Source organism: Colobus angolensis, unplaced genomic scaffold (genome assembly GCF_000951035.1).
Source record: "Colobus angolensis palliatus isolate OR3802 unplaced genomic scaffold, Cang.pa_1.0 Scaffold41, whole genome shotgun sequence".
NCBI classification, from domain to species: domain Eukaryota; kingdom Metazoa; phylum Chordata; class Mammalia; order Primates; family Cercopithecidae; genus Colobus; species Colobus angolensis.
The window spans coordinates 5,770,351-5,785,793 of NW_012117488.1; the positions used below are offsets into that span (position 1 = coordinate 5,770,351).

The window sequence follows — 15,443 nt, forward strand, 5'->3', positions numbered from 1 at the left end:
TATGCAGCCAACAGACATATGAAAAAATGCTCATCATCACTGGTCATTAGAGAAACACAAATCAAAACCACAATGAGATACCATCTCATGCCAGTTAGAATGGTGATCATTAAAAAGTCAGGAAACAACAGATGCTGGAGAGGTTGTGGAAAAATAGGGACGCTTTTGCACTGTTGGTGAGAGTGTAAATTAGTTCAACCATTGTGGAAGACAGTGTGGCGATTGCTCAAGAATCTAGAACTAGAAATACCATTTGACCCAGCAATCCCGTTACTGGGCATATACCCAAAGAATTATAAATCATTCTACGATAAAGACACATGCACACATATGTTTATTGCAGCACTATTCACAATAGCAAAGACTTGGAACCAACCCAAATGTCCATCAATGATAGACTGGATTAAGAAAATGTGGCTCATATACACCATGGAATACTATGCAGCCATAAGAAAGGATGTGTTCATGTCTTTTGCAGGGACATAGATGAAGCTAGAAACCATCATTCTCAGCAGACTGTCACAAAATCAGAAAACCGAACACCGCATGTTCTCACTCATAAGTGGGAGTTGAACAATGAAAACACATGGACACAGGGAGGGGAACATCACACACCGGGGCCTGTGGGGGGTCAGGGGCTAGGGGAGGGATAACATTAGGAGAAATACCTAATGTAGGTGACAGGTTGATGGGTGCAGCAAACCACCATGGCACATATATACCTGTGTAACAAAACTACACGTTGTGCACATGTAACCCAGAACTTAAAGTATAATAAATAAAAATAAAAAGAAACCTATGTGGTAGATTACAGTGAAATCTGATAAACTCTAAACGTGTTTAAGAACCCACCAATCACTTCTTCCCAGATCACTGTGTGAAATGGATTATTTGCCTTGCCAGGCGTCAGGAAATGGGGTATGGGTTTTCTTCACTAGTGAGAGAACAAAGGGACTGCCAAGTCACTTTAGGTATATACCCACTATGTCCAGTCAACACCAAAGAGGTCTGCAATGCAGAGGCAAATCATTAGTTGCATATCAGCCAGTTAGAGACAATGATGAGAGGATGGGCAAAAGGTACACAGCACTTTTGTGACCAAAGTAGCTTATACTGGCACTACTTCCCTCATTTCTAGGATGCCAATTCTTCCAAGCTAAAGAAGATATGTTGTAAAGGGGCCACTTCTCCAGTTTTTTATTGTGTAGATTTAACACAATGTTATAGGATACATATAGATAGTAAAAAGGTTATTTATAAGCAAGTAATTTGACTATAAGTAATTTTTTGAAGCAAATTAACATATTCATCTCACATGATTACCCATTTTTTTGTTTTTGTTGTTGCAAGAGAAGCTAAAATCTGCTCATTGAGCGTGTGATCGATGCCGAACTTATTAAAGCAGCAACCATAAACAGAGGACAGACATGAAATAAAATGAGGGATATTGAAACTAAGTACTTAAGGCCCATAAGAATAAATTTAAATATAGCAGTAAAGTCTTGACTACAAGGTAATGAGATTACATAGTGACAGCTGAGATTTTTTCTTCTCATTGTAGGGTACGCTTGAGACTCAGAATAATTAAGTTGCAGTTATATTAATTAGCTAAAAAAGAGAAATTATGTAATCTCAGATAGCCTAAGAATCACAAAAGGATATTTAAATCGATGTGTTCATTTTGTGGAAAAGTGATCCTCACCTTTTCTCAGCAGATTTATTGTAACAGGAAGCAAGAGCATATGCACACAGTGAAGCTATATTTCCAAGGAAGAGTGAAGGAGGGAAAGGAAAGCAGAGAGACTTGGAATTAGCCCATGTTCCAGATCAGTGTGGCTCTGCATGCCTCCCCAGTATCCTCTCCAAGTACTGTGGCTGGGACATAGTCTCCATCAGGATTAGGAAGCCTGAAGTACCTTGGCAATGTCACAAGCATTTCACATGGAAAAAAAAAAAAATTGAGTGGCTCTGATGGATTACAAATGCAATAGATTAGGACTGCCATCTTAGGTTGTAATGGTAGAAATATGGCATGCAGAATAAAGCAGGTAGTGGTACCAGTCATGCTATCCCCAAAGAAAACATGGACAACATTAAAGCACATTCAGAGAAGGGGAAGGATCTGGGGGAACCCATGTCCTGGTAGGACCCATTGAAATATCTGGGATGGTTAACCTCTACCAGATTCTGCAGCCTGATTACATCCCTCTCCTTGTTCTTTCATCTTGTCTCACTTTCTGGCTTTTGCACCTCTTATTTCTCTACCATACCCTTTATGTATGGTAGAGAGCTCCTGCTGATCTTGACATTTTGATTTAATGAACATTTCTAGGAGCAAGCATGCTAATGTTTGACTCCACCCTACTCCCACCCCTGGGCATAATATCTAGCACTCAGGACCTAGTACAGTGCCTGGCATGTGTTCTTCAGTTTTGTACTTAAATGTCCTCTTACCAGAGAGGTTCCTGACAAGCCTGTGTGAATAGCAGTGCCCCCACCTTCCTGAGATGCCTTATATTCCTTCTACCTGTGTCTCTACCACCTGACATCTTACATATTTATTTGGTTTTGTTTGTTTGTTTGTTTATTGTATTTTTCCTCACTAGAATGTAGCCTTAAAGACACAGACATTTTATCTGTTGATTTTTGTTTGTTTTAATGCTGTGTCCCTCACACCTGGCAGTGCCTCTCTTATAGTTGGCGTTCAATAAATATTTAATGAATTATTGGTAAATGAATTAGATAAAATTGAGGTATTGGAACATGATAGTTATCTTCAAATATTTGAAAGGTTATCTTTTATAGGTACAATAGAGGATAGATACAATATGAGTAACTCTAGAGGATACAATTTAAATGACTTATTTATTGAATTGTATTTATGGTTTCTGTGCTCAGCTCCCTAAGAGAAAGTGAGCTCCGTAAAGGCATGAGATATATTAGATACCACCTAGTACCTGCCTACCATCGTTGTTACCACCTAGTCCCCAGTCTATTATAGCACCAGATACATAATTAGCTAATAAATACTTAGTGACAAAGTTAATAGAATACTGAGGCTAATTTCAGCTCAATGTAATAATGAGCTGTCTAATATAATAATGAAATAGTACACAAAAAGATCATTTTGCCAGGTAGTAACTACCTTTCACCAAAGCCTACTGACCATCTCCCCGAGTTACTGGACTGGTATTTCTGCGCTGAGTAGGGAATTAGAAGAGATACCTATAAAGTTCTTTCCAGATCTGAATATGTGTGATTCTACATAAAAGAAAAATAAATAAGCCCCCCAACAAAAGAACTAACAAAGCTATAGAACATAAAGAGTTCTTGGCGGGGCGCGGTGGCTCAAGCCTGTAATCCCAGCACTTTGGGAGGCCGAGGTGGGCGGATCACAAGGTCAGGAGATCGAGACCACGGTGAAACCCCGTCTCTACTAAAAATACAAAAAATAAGCCGGGCGCAGTGGCGGGCGCCTGTAGTCCCAGCTAGTCAGGAGGCTGAGCCAAGAATGGCGTGAACCCGGGAGGCGGAGCTTGCAGTGAGCCGAGATCGTGCCACTGCACTCCAGCCTGGGCAACAGAGCAAGACTCCGTCTAAAAAAAAAAAAAAAAAGAGTTCTTTAGAGATTAATTCCCATCAGCTGTAAATTCTATTCTGAATCCATCTCTCATTCTTCACTGGCACCCTTGTCCAAGTGATCATGATATCCCACCTGGACTCCTGGTTTCTTATTTCTTCCACTTTCCCCCCACTACAATCTATTCTCTACATAGCAAACAGAGTGATATTGTTAAAGAATAAACCAAATTATATCATTCTCCTCTTTAAAAACCACCCTATGACTTTTTCTTGCACTTAGAATAACATCTAAGCTTCCTTGCCTTGATTTACAAGGCCCTACATGAACTGGCCCCTGTTTGCCTCTCCAGTGTCCCGATGTACCATTTTCCACCTGCCACCTACACTGACCTCCTTTCTATTCTTAGGAATATGCCTTTCTTTTACCTAGGAAATTATTTCATATACTCTTCAAATGACTAATTTTATCTCAATAGTCAGGTCTTTGCTCAAATACCATTTTAAAGAAGTCTTCCCAGATCATTCTGTCTCATCATTTCCGGTCATTCTCTTTCACAGGATCTTGTTTTCGTTTCTTCATAATAGCACTCATTGCAATTGTTTCCTGTCCTCTCCACTAGAATGTAAACTTCATGAGGGTAGGGAACTTTGTGTAGTACACAGGTTATCAGTGTCTAGCACAGAATTTGTCATGTAATAGGTTATAGTTGATAAATGAATAATATGCCCTAAAATTAAAAAGTGAAACACTATTTCCAATTCTAGCCTGGTAAAGTAGAATTTCCTGAATTAACATGCTTTATAGAGGTTTTAGTCTGTGGGTTATCATGGTTTTCTTCACAAATAAGATGCAAACTTCCAGTACCCGAGGGAGATGGGAAGTAGGCACAGTGGCATTTAGAGTAGGCAACTAAATTTGCTGCAAAAAAATAATAATAATAATTTAAAAAATAAAAAAATTAACTGGCACGTTAGAATTATGAGTTTTTTCTGTTTTATTGTTGAGTAACTGATACTAAATACCTTTTTAATCACCTCTTTTCCTTTGATTCCATTATAATTTAAGGAGCTTTATAAAGGTAATCTTTTAATTCCTGGAGATCATTCTGCAATTATCATAATCCATAAAATGTGCCGTTAAACTTTTCTCCTTTGTTTTATGGAAAAGCTTGGTAACATTTCTTACACTTTCATTGGGAATTTTTCAGTGCATTCTACCAGTTTGTTTTCTTTAAGGAGACAGTTTAAATAATTGGCTAAAGACACCTAATTGGTTACTGTCTTTCAGAAAGTAATATACTCACAGAGGTCATTCTCAGATAATACTAGTAAATGGTGCATTTTTGGAATGGATTTTATTAGCTAAGACCTATTGTATTGAGACAAATAAGAGACTTAAGTCTTTGCACAAATATCAGAATCACAACAGTCTATCAAATTGGTTTATCAATCTTATTATTATTATTATTATTGAGACGGAGTCTCACTCTGTCACCCAGGCTGGAGTGCAGTGGCACAATCTTGGCTCACTGCAAGCTCCACCTCCCGGGTTCAAGCGATTCTCCTGCCTCAGCCTCCCGAGTAGCTGGGACTACAGGTGCCTGCCACCACACCCGGTTAATTTTTTGTATTTTTAGTAGAGACGGGGTTTCACTGTGTTAGCTAGGATGGTCTTGATCTCCTGACCTCGTGATCCACCCCACTCGGCCTCCCAGAGTGCTGGGATTACAGGCATGAGCCACCATGCCTGGCCTCAATCTTATTTTAAAATTTTCCATGCAGGAAAATTTATTAAGCTATAAATTTATTAAACTGTGCTCTCCTTACCAAGTTTTATACCTAAAAATAACCAAAAAATGACCAAAGCATGATTCAGTGATTTTAAAAAAATACAAAGATGTTTACAGCTCATTATACAACACATGAAAAGTAACCCCTTTATTATAATTTGAGTTTCTCGATTAGGAAGCTTCACATCTTCTGTAATTTAACATTGTAAACTCTAGTATTGATTCCAAGTAGGTCCTTTCCACCATTGAGAGAGCTGATTCTGTATGGCCATTTATGAAAGAGTTATTTTTCTTTCTGTTCTACACTTGCTGCCTGTCTGCCTGCCTATGGACTGTTTTTAAAATGAGTCCCTAGATTCGTATATATTTTCTTTTTTTTTTTTTTTGAGACAGGGTCTTGTTCTGTTGCCCAGGCTGGAGTGCAGTGGCATGATCTCAGCTCACTGCAACCTCCACCTTCTGGTTCAAGTGATTCCTGTGTCTCAGCCTCCCAAGTAGCTGGGATTACAGGCGTTCAGCACCACACTCGGCTAATTTTTTTTTCCTGTTTTTTGTAGAAACAGGATTTCACCATGTTGCCCAGGCCAGTCTTGAACTCCTGGCCTCAGATGATCTGCCCACCTCAGCCTCCCAAAGTGCTGGGATTACAGGCATGAACCACCGCACCTAGCCCTGTTCATATATATATTCTAAACAGAGCCAGAGTTTTATGGCATCTTAAGGAAACCTAGCAGATAACATGTAGAATTATCTACTCTTTCTCTACTTCAAAACTGTTGTGTTACTGGCAAATTAATCCTGAAAGTTTACAAAATTTCCTACTTTCTATGAGACCTCAAACACTTAAAACACAATTGAGTAAATTTTAGAGTAAGTAATGCAAAGAGGACAGCTGGAAATAATGAGATACAGTTAGTAAAAATTTAACTTAAGTAAAATTCTAAGTAAAATTTTAACTTATAGCAGAAATGGTATCCTAGTATCAGATATGGGCAAATGATTTTTTTTTCTTTCTTGACAGACTTGCTCTGTCACCCAGGCTGACATGCAGTGGGGCAGCCATAGCTCACTGGAGCCTCGAACTCCTGGGCTCAAGCAGTCCTCCCACCTCAGCCTCTCAAATAGCTGATAGGACTACAGGTGCATGTCATTGCACTTGGATAATTTATTTATTTATTTATTTAATGATTATTACTATTATTATTTTTGTAGATACAGTGTCTCCCAGTGTTGCCCAGGCTGACCTCGAACCCTGGCCTCAAGTGATCCTTCTGGTCTCTGCCTCCCAAAGCCCTGGAATTACAGGCATGAGTCACTATACCTGGCCTGAAAATAATTTTGACAGAATGTCACAACTTGAATCACATAACCTAAAGCTATAGAAATAAAAAAAAAAGCAGAGAACAATCTCAGCATAAATTTTTAGATTAGTTGCTTCATATTTATAACATACTATTTAATGAAATCATAAAATATTGAAACATCCCATTGACATTTTCTCTAATATTATCTCTAAGTTAATGTGTCTTCACAGTTCTTGATTAACTGTCTGGTTTGTCTCCAATTTGAAAGTGAGGAGGATGGTTTCTGCATTAGAAGGAAAAACTAGGATATGGGAAATAGGTCCTAAATATTAACACCGTAAGCTTTTAAAGCATATATAGTATGTATTTATTTTTGAAATTCATAAATAGTATAAATCATTCCTTAAAAAATTATCAAACTTATTAAATTCAAGAACACTTACTATTACATTTGTACAGACTTTAAATTTTAAATTCCCAATCTGTATGCATATGTACATCTTCTTTATCCAGATATAAAACATGAGGTAGGTCAGGTGCAGAAGCACATGCCTGTGGTCCCAGCTACTCGGGGATTCTAAGGCAGGAGAATTGCTTGAGCCCAGGCGTTCAAAGCCAACTTGGGTAGCATAGCAAGACTCCCATCTTTAAAGAAAATTTAAAAATTAAAAAAAACACATGTCAGGAAGAAAATTGATAAAAGTCTTGAAAATCATAATTCTAAAGTGAACCTTGGAGATTATCTTCACTAGACCTATTATATTACAATTTAGATATCTGAGATCCAAATGTGCAGCAGTTCACTTAAGACCATATAGCAAATTAAGTTACAAAGACAAAAACCAGAGCCCAGGTCTCCCAATTCCTATTGCTATGTGATTGTGTTTTTCTATAAATTACAGTGCCTCTTAGAAAAAGAGGGTTAGAAGCAACTTGGTAAGGAATATGGGGTGTGTGTGTGTGTGTGTGTGTGTGTGTGTGTGTGTGTGTGTATCCTCCACCTAGAGTAGCTCAGCTGTCATGACAGCTTGAAGAGTTTATGTTCTTGTTTGCAGTCATGCCCTATGACTTGTGATGCTCACTCATTCTGTTCTAATTACATTGCTATCTAGTTAAGCAACTTGGTAAGGAATATGGGGTGTGTGTGTGTGTGTGTGTGTGTGTGTGTGTGTGTGTGTGTGTGTGTATCCTCCACCTAGAGTAGCTCAGCTGTCATGACAGCTTGAAGAGTTTATGTTCTTGTTTGCAGTCATGCCCTATGACTTGTGATGCTCACTCATTCTGTTCTAATTACATTGCTATCTAGTTAATCTTATTTAATATTACTAAACTCTCCTTTCAAACCAATGAATCTCAACCAGCAGCCATTTGTTCCCCTACTGCCCTAGGAGACATTTGGCAATGTCTGGAGAAATTTTTGGTAGAACAACTGGGGAAAAAGAATGAGATGTTAGTGGCATCTAGTGGGTAGAAGCTAGGGATGCTGCTAAACATCCTACAATGGAAGCTCCTCAGTTTATAAATGAGAAAAGGAAGCTCTCTGCAACTGAGCCAGCCTAAAATAAGGATCATGAAGCTAAATCAAGATTGCATTTACATAAGGGAGATGACATAAGGAAATGAAATAAAAGAAATTTACAAAAAAGAAAAGACTAACATGCTCAAGTTTAAGGGTACACACTTACACATAGTTTTAAAGTATACTGATAAAATATGTTACTTTTGGAGGATTGTATGTAAATTCTGGGATAAAGTGGAAAGAGAATCTATTTTCATAGGCAGTGTTTTCACTGTAGCCAAATAACCACCATAAGCATTCAGAGTAATTTGGTTCCCCTTTAGAAATTAACATAGACGGCCAGGCACGATGGCTCATGCCTATTATCCCAGCACTTTGGGAGGCCAAGGCAGGTGGATCACTTGAGGCCAGGAGTTGCCTGCCCAACATGGTGAAACCCCGTGTCTACTAAAAATACAAAAAAAAAAAAATAGCCAGGAGTGGTGGAGCACGCCGGTAGTCCCAGCTACTCGGAAGGCTGAGGCAGGAGAATCACTTGAACCTGGGAAGTGGAGATTGCAGTGAGCCGAGATCACACCACTGCACTCCAGCCTGGGCAACAGAGCAAGACTCCATCTCAAAAAAAAAAAAAAAAAAAAGTGAAAGAAAATTAACAGAGACAATCGTAATGTTGTTATAAACTACTTTACTTATTTAATTTTATTTTTTGGAGGCAGTCTCACTCTGTCACCCAGGCTGAAGTGCAATGGCGTGATCTCGGTTCACTGCAACCTCTGCCTCCCAGGTTCAAGCAATTCTCGTGCCTCAGCCTACCAAGTAGCTGGTACTACAAGAGCACACCACCATACCCGGCTAATTTTATTGTACTTTATTAGAGAGGGGGTTTCACTATGTTGCCCAGGTTGGTCTCAAACTCGAGCTCAGGCAGTCCTCTGGCCTTGACCTCCCAAAGTGCTAGAATTACAGGTGTGAGCCACCATGCCCGGCCTATAAACTGCTTTATATAAAAGAGAGAGACAGTGAATCACTTCACCTTAATGGTATATTAGCTAGAGTAATAAAAAAGAACTAATAAAATGTTATCTTATTGGAATCATATTTTTTTAACTTGGCTACTTGCCCTATTCTATGTGGTTACATTGGGGTTGCCCTGCCCTATCTTGGGGTGGGTTTGAAGTATTTTGTTTGATCATATTTGTGGTGGTCTGACTTGTTCTGGATAACAAGCTGGAATGAACTTTATAAAGTCAACAGTAGAAATTGTTTCTTATTTTTCTATGATAAATTCCTCTTTTGAAGTCAAAGATAAGATACATATTTTGTACTGAACCATCAGTGATATTTTCCAAATTGCAAAAACTTGCTAAGTGGAATGGACTATCACAACTGTTTATTATTTTTACATTGTTGATCCAAAATGGAGAAGCGTACACAACCAATTTCATTTTGAGCTTCTGTATAGTTAAAAGGCTATCTCCAATGTGACATTTCTGTCACCTACCATGCAGCTTTTGAAGTACATACATTGGTTGATAATTAAATGAATGGATGATGTTAAAATTAACTAGTATTAACTAGTATTAAAATTAACTAGTACTAATTTTAACATCATTCATTCATTTAATTATGTACAAGTTTAGTACATTCTCTGCTTAAAATTGTAATCATAAATCAGATAAACTAAGACATGTCTAGCAGGCACAGTGTTGGAGTACTCTACTCTTTTCAAGCTGCTATGTATTGTTTGTTCTAGCTATCACAGTATATTTAGGATTAACAGCTTTGGCAATACAAGATACTTAATACTAAGTCAAGCATGGTGTCGACATTATCCAAAACTCAGCTGAAGATAAGTGTTGCTTTGCCATCTTTTAACCATAATTGGAGTCGATTCAATATAGTCTTAACATTTAGCTGAACATCTAGGTTACTTTTGAGCAGACATACAGGGCCTTTGAGCATTTTTAACAGTAATTACTATTGCTTCATTTTGAAAAATGTCAACATAGCTTTTGACATTTTGCTATATACCTTTTAACTTTTCTAATTTCCACATTAATACTAATTAATTTTAACATTCTTCATTCATTTAATTGTCAATAAAAATGGAGAAGTATTATTTTGGAGTTGGCAACCAGTTCATAGGTAGATGAAGGAAATTAAGGTGTCTAAGAACACTGAAGTTTCTATATTTGATGATTAGGTAGGTGACAGTTAGAAATAACAGGAAAAACATCTTTAGACAATACTAACATTTTAAAATGTTACATTTATAGTAGTTTAGTAAAATGAGTAAATTCAGTTTCTAATAATATCAGTATCAATAAACAGGAAAATAAATATCCAGCTTGTTTATGAATATGGATGATAGCTAAGTACCAGAGCATATAGCTTTAGAATACTAAAACAATTTTAAATTGTATGACTTGCCTGGCACGAAAGGTGATGACAGAGGTTGAATATTAGTTCTCTTGCTTATACCCAACCAAAAGTATAATATATACCTCTTGTGTTTGTCTCCATTTCTTCCAGGGTCCTCAAGGACCAAGAGGTCAACCAGGGCCTCCAGTGAGTTGGTTTTCATTTATATCTGTTTACCATTGATGCTTATATGCTTGCCTGGTTTGAGATGTCTACTAAATAAATGTGTATTTTTTTAATTTGCTGTGTTCTAGGGTCCACCTGGAGCACCAGGCCCAAGAGTAAGTTTGCTTGGTTTGATTTTATTTTGTTTTATCTTAGTATGTCATATTAACTTTTTAAATCTTCTTCTGTTACCTCCCTATTAGAAGGTGTCCCTTTTGCATACCTCTGTTCTTTTTTGCTAACCTAATACAGGGCTGGCCCAGCTATACAAACATGAAATCCAAGCCTCAGACTTCTTATTTATAAAATGGAGATGGTATTTCCTGCTTTCTTGGGTGGTTTCAAGTATTGAGTAAGAAGTAAAGCACGCAACACATTGTATAATACATAATAAGTACTTGAAAAACTAATTACCTCCACTTCTTCCTAATTCTACATCTTCACTCTCCTTTTTTAAATGTTCTCTTTTTGCCAGCCAGAGTTGTCCACTTCTTTGATTTACATGAATCTTTCTCAGTTTCTGGTAACTCTCGAAGCCATCGGACTTCTCTTATGTTTGATTATTATCCAACTACTATGACCCAAAACTTGCTACCCTTATCTCTGAGGCAATGTTTATGTTGCTCCTGCTATTCTCATGCCCTCTGATATTCTAAGCTTGATTTTCCTTATGCTTTGTATCCATTCTCATATTCCGCAGTATTTTTGTCTTCCTGCTCCCTATGAGAGGTCTGTCTCCATCTGTAACCTCACCCCCACCCCACTCCTCCAGCCTCCTGGTCAAATACAGTGGTCCTTGGTCATATTTTCCGCCTAGTGTGGATCTACTGTTGCTACACCATCCCAAACAATGGTCAGTCCTGCGCCTTTTAAGCCTTCTTATTTCACATGCTGCTCTGATGTCATTTAGATCTCTGCTAGTTCTAGGTGGTGGTTTCCTGTGATCTACTCTCAGCAGATCAGAAACTCTTCATTTCCCTCAGCTTTTCCTTGGGTCATAGTGCCACAAGGAAGACTATCCCCTTGAAAACAAGAGACCCATTTATCTGTGATTTTAAAAAATCACTTCCCCTTTCCGGTCTTCTGACTAATGCAGAGGGAACCTCTCCCTGTGTGAACATCAGTAAGAATGTCTTTCGGCCAGGCATGGTGGCTTGCACCTGTAATCCCAGCACTTTGGGAGGCCGAAGTGGGTGTATCATCTGAGGTCACGAGTTTGAGACCAACCTGGCCAACATGGCAAAACCCCAGGCATGGCGGCACATGCCTGTAATCCCAGCTACTCAGGAGGTTGAGGCAGGAGAATCGCCTGAGCCTAGGAGGCGGAGGTTGCAGTGAGCCAAGATTGTGCCCCCTCACTCCAGCCTGGCAGAGCAAGACTCTGTCTCAAAAAAAAAAAAATCTTTCTTCTAGTCTTCAAATAACTTTCCACTTGTTTGCTCTTCCCTTCCTCCTGGATCCCCACAATGCATGGATTACAAGTACCCTCATTAATTGCCTTCCCAAATTATAACTTTGATATATCGTAGCTCCCTTCTCAAGAAAGAACAAGTTCAAGTTCTAAGGAATCATATATCATTGGCAAATTAAAGAAATGTTTAGTGACAATTTTCACATTTAAGTGCCAAAGTGTGGGACACATATCCCTGTCTCACTTGGAAAATATATGTGTTCCTACACAGCCAAAATAGATTAAGACATGAGAGGTTTTTGCTCAGAGCAAAACGTGGATTAAAATAAGTATATACTTTGAGAAATTAGGAAGATTAAGAAAATATATGCGTTGAATACATTATAACTACTCAGTAAATGCTAGTTTCTTTGTTTCCTTCTTTTCTCCCTTTTTCCTCCTTTCTGTATTCCTTCTTGGCCGATATGAAAACGGATTTCCATATATAGTGCTGTTTTCCTGGAACTTGCAGAGTCCATTGTAGGAAAATAACAGTGAGAATAAGATTTCTAGAGCAGATGTCTAAATGACAATGAGAAGACACCTATGCATTCTTTCTAAAGTCGGCCTCCATGAAACTTTTCTTAATTCCATCCCCTCATCACACTACAAGATAGAACTGATCACTTCCTCTTCTTCATTCATACTCATTTACTTTCATGTTTGTCTTTTCTATTATATTGTGAACCCTCTGAAGGTAGAGACTACTTTATAAATTCCCCTTCCATTTAAGCTCTTAATAAATGTTGAGGGCATGCCTGCATGAATACAAAAAAGTCAACATCTTAGGAAATTTTAGTGGGAATCTTCTAAACTAGATTTCACTTGGAGAGAAACAATATCTATAAAGGAATAGATTCATAGAACTAGAGGTCCTCTCAGTAATTATTTAGCAGTTATTTCAGACTTTGAGTTGGGATTCATTGGTCAGTGGATCATAAGACCAATTTAGTGAGTCTCATTCAAGATTATTTTTAGAGCAAATGAAATAGAATAGAAAAAAATATGGGGAGGGACTGCTTAGTAGATACGGATTTTCTTTTGGGGGGTAATAAAAATGCTCTGAAATTCGATCATGGTAATGGTTGAACAACATTGTGAATCTATTAAAGACAACTGAATTGTATATTTTTAAATGACTAAAATAGTGAATTTTATGTTATATAAATTTTACCTCAATTTTAAAAAATGAAAAAAAGTCAGTACATCATCAGTAAGAATAAATATGGTTTTACAGAACTTTTTGAGGTTAAATATATGTATGTTTGTCTGAATTTTGTCGTGATGTAAAAATGTATTTCTTACTGTGGGTCAAGATAAGTATGAAAACTTATAATCCAGTCCAGCCACATCTTTGTAAGACCTACGAAACTCAAGTAACTTGGTCAGTTCTTTAAAGTGGAATAGCTAAAAGGAAATGTTTCAGGAAAAGTAATATGTATTGATGGTGAATTTGAATGTGAGGATAGGGTAATGACCAGACCTTAGTGTATATGGTAAGATATTTAGAAATGAGCACAGAAGTATACAACATGATGTCAAAGTTAACCAGAAGTGATTAGTGGAGTAAAGGGAAGAACACGGTGTCTATGTGTGTCTGTGTTTGGTGTATAGGATGGAAATAACAATCATTAAGAATCATTAAATGAGAGAAAGAATTCCCAACTGATTTATTCCAATTAATGGGTCAATTGTAGAACCTGGATTGATGAATTAAGAAGTGGCAGCTTCTATTATATTCTGGTTCCCTAGAATCAGCAAAAACTCCCATCATAAAGAGGGGTGTGACCTGAAATGAGTTCCTATTTGGTCAGCATTTTCACCAACCAGTGATCTTGAAACTTCAGACATATGAAAAAATAACACTTCTCTTCAAAATACTGAGATGCCTAGACTAGATCTGCTCTTCACTTGAATGATTTGGAGAGAATTGTGAAGATTACTTTCTCCCAAAGTATAATGAATCCTGCTGTCTAATTCCCCTCATTATTTCACACTCACTAGTACAACCTATAATCAATCTTTATTCTCTGTTTTCTATTTTACATGCATGTTTTTGTAAACATTGAGTGATTTCCATGTGAGAATATGTTCTAACTAGAGTGCCTGGAAGAAGTTATTTTTCCTTTTTTGATCCCCTCACTGCACCTAATGAGAGATTTACACTTCGATGTGGGCACTTAGATGTGACTAAATGACTTCCCAGGCAAATCCTCTTAATACAATTTCTCTGACCCTGCCTTTCTTAAAGTCTGCCTGTGGGGAAAAAAATCAATAAATTCAACAAATTGATTGACTGCTATGTGCCAGTCTTGAGCTAGGCTTTGTGAATACCTTGGGGATTCTAGGAATATGGAAATCGTCAAGAAAAATTTTTAGTGGCCAAGTGTTACGAAATTTCTTTTCTTTCTAATACCTGTTGGGGAAGAAAAAAATGCCTTTTTATTGAGTTGTCGCCTGTGCTGATGATGTTTAAAATTGCTGGTACCTTAGCGTGACTAAAGCATCAAACTCTACACTACTAATCTACTAATAATCATTGTAGTCTTTACTGCCACACACAGAAAATCATAGTGATGTCAATTAAGACTATCCTGTGATTTACTCATCTTGCCCTCTGTTGATGAGAATTTTTTTTTCAATTTTTTATTACGCATAGTACAAATGTCCTGTCCATATACATATCATTTTGTAGAATACCTAGGGGACAAATTGCCAGAAGTAGGATAGATTGGTCTAAGGGATAATGAGCATATTTACTTGTTATTTTTAATGTTGGCAAGATATACATAACAAAATTTTGCCATTTTAACTATTTTTAAGTGTAGAGTTCAGTGGTATTAAGTACATTCACATTGTTGCGCAACCATTACTATCCATGCCTAGGACTTTTTTTTGTCTTCCAAAACTGAAGCTCTGTACCCATTAAGTAATAATTCTCAATTCCTCCCTTTCCCCAGCCCCGGCAACCACCGTTCTACTTTCTGTCTCTATGATTTTGACTACTCTAGGTACCTCATATAAGTTAAGTCATACAATATTTGTCTTTTTGTGACTGACTTATTTCACTTAATGTAATATCTTCAGGGTTCATCTCTGTTGTAAGCTTATAGCAGAATTTTATTTCTTTTCAAAGCTGAATAATAGTCCATTGAATACATATACCAGATTTTGTTTATCCAAGTGGATGCTTATTTTGCTTCTACCTTTTG

At 37.5% G+C, this 15,443-nt stretch overlaps 1 protein-coding gene across 1 annotated transcript in view; it reads left to right on the forward strand.

The window, feature by feature from the left end:
* Positions 1-15,443, forward strand: part of COL24A1 (collagen, type XXIV, alpha 1) — a 395,043-nt gene that overhangs the window by 353,570 nt on the left and 26,030 nt on the right. Inside the window, exons 54-55 of the mRNA XM_011956095.1 lie at positions 10,728-10,763; positions 10,871-10,897. Of these exons, the coding sequence (XP_011811485.1) occupies positions 10,728-10,763; positions 10,871-10,897 (63 nt within the window). The remainder of the gene's footprint in view (positions 1-10,727; positions 10,764-10,870; positions 10,898-15,443) is intronic.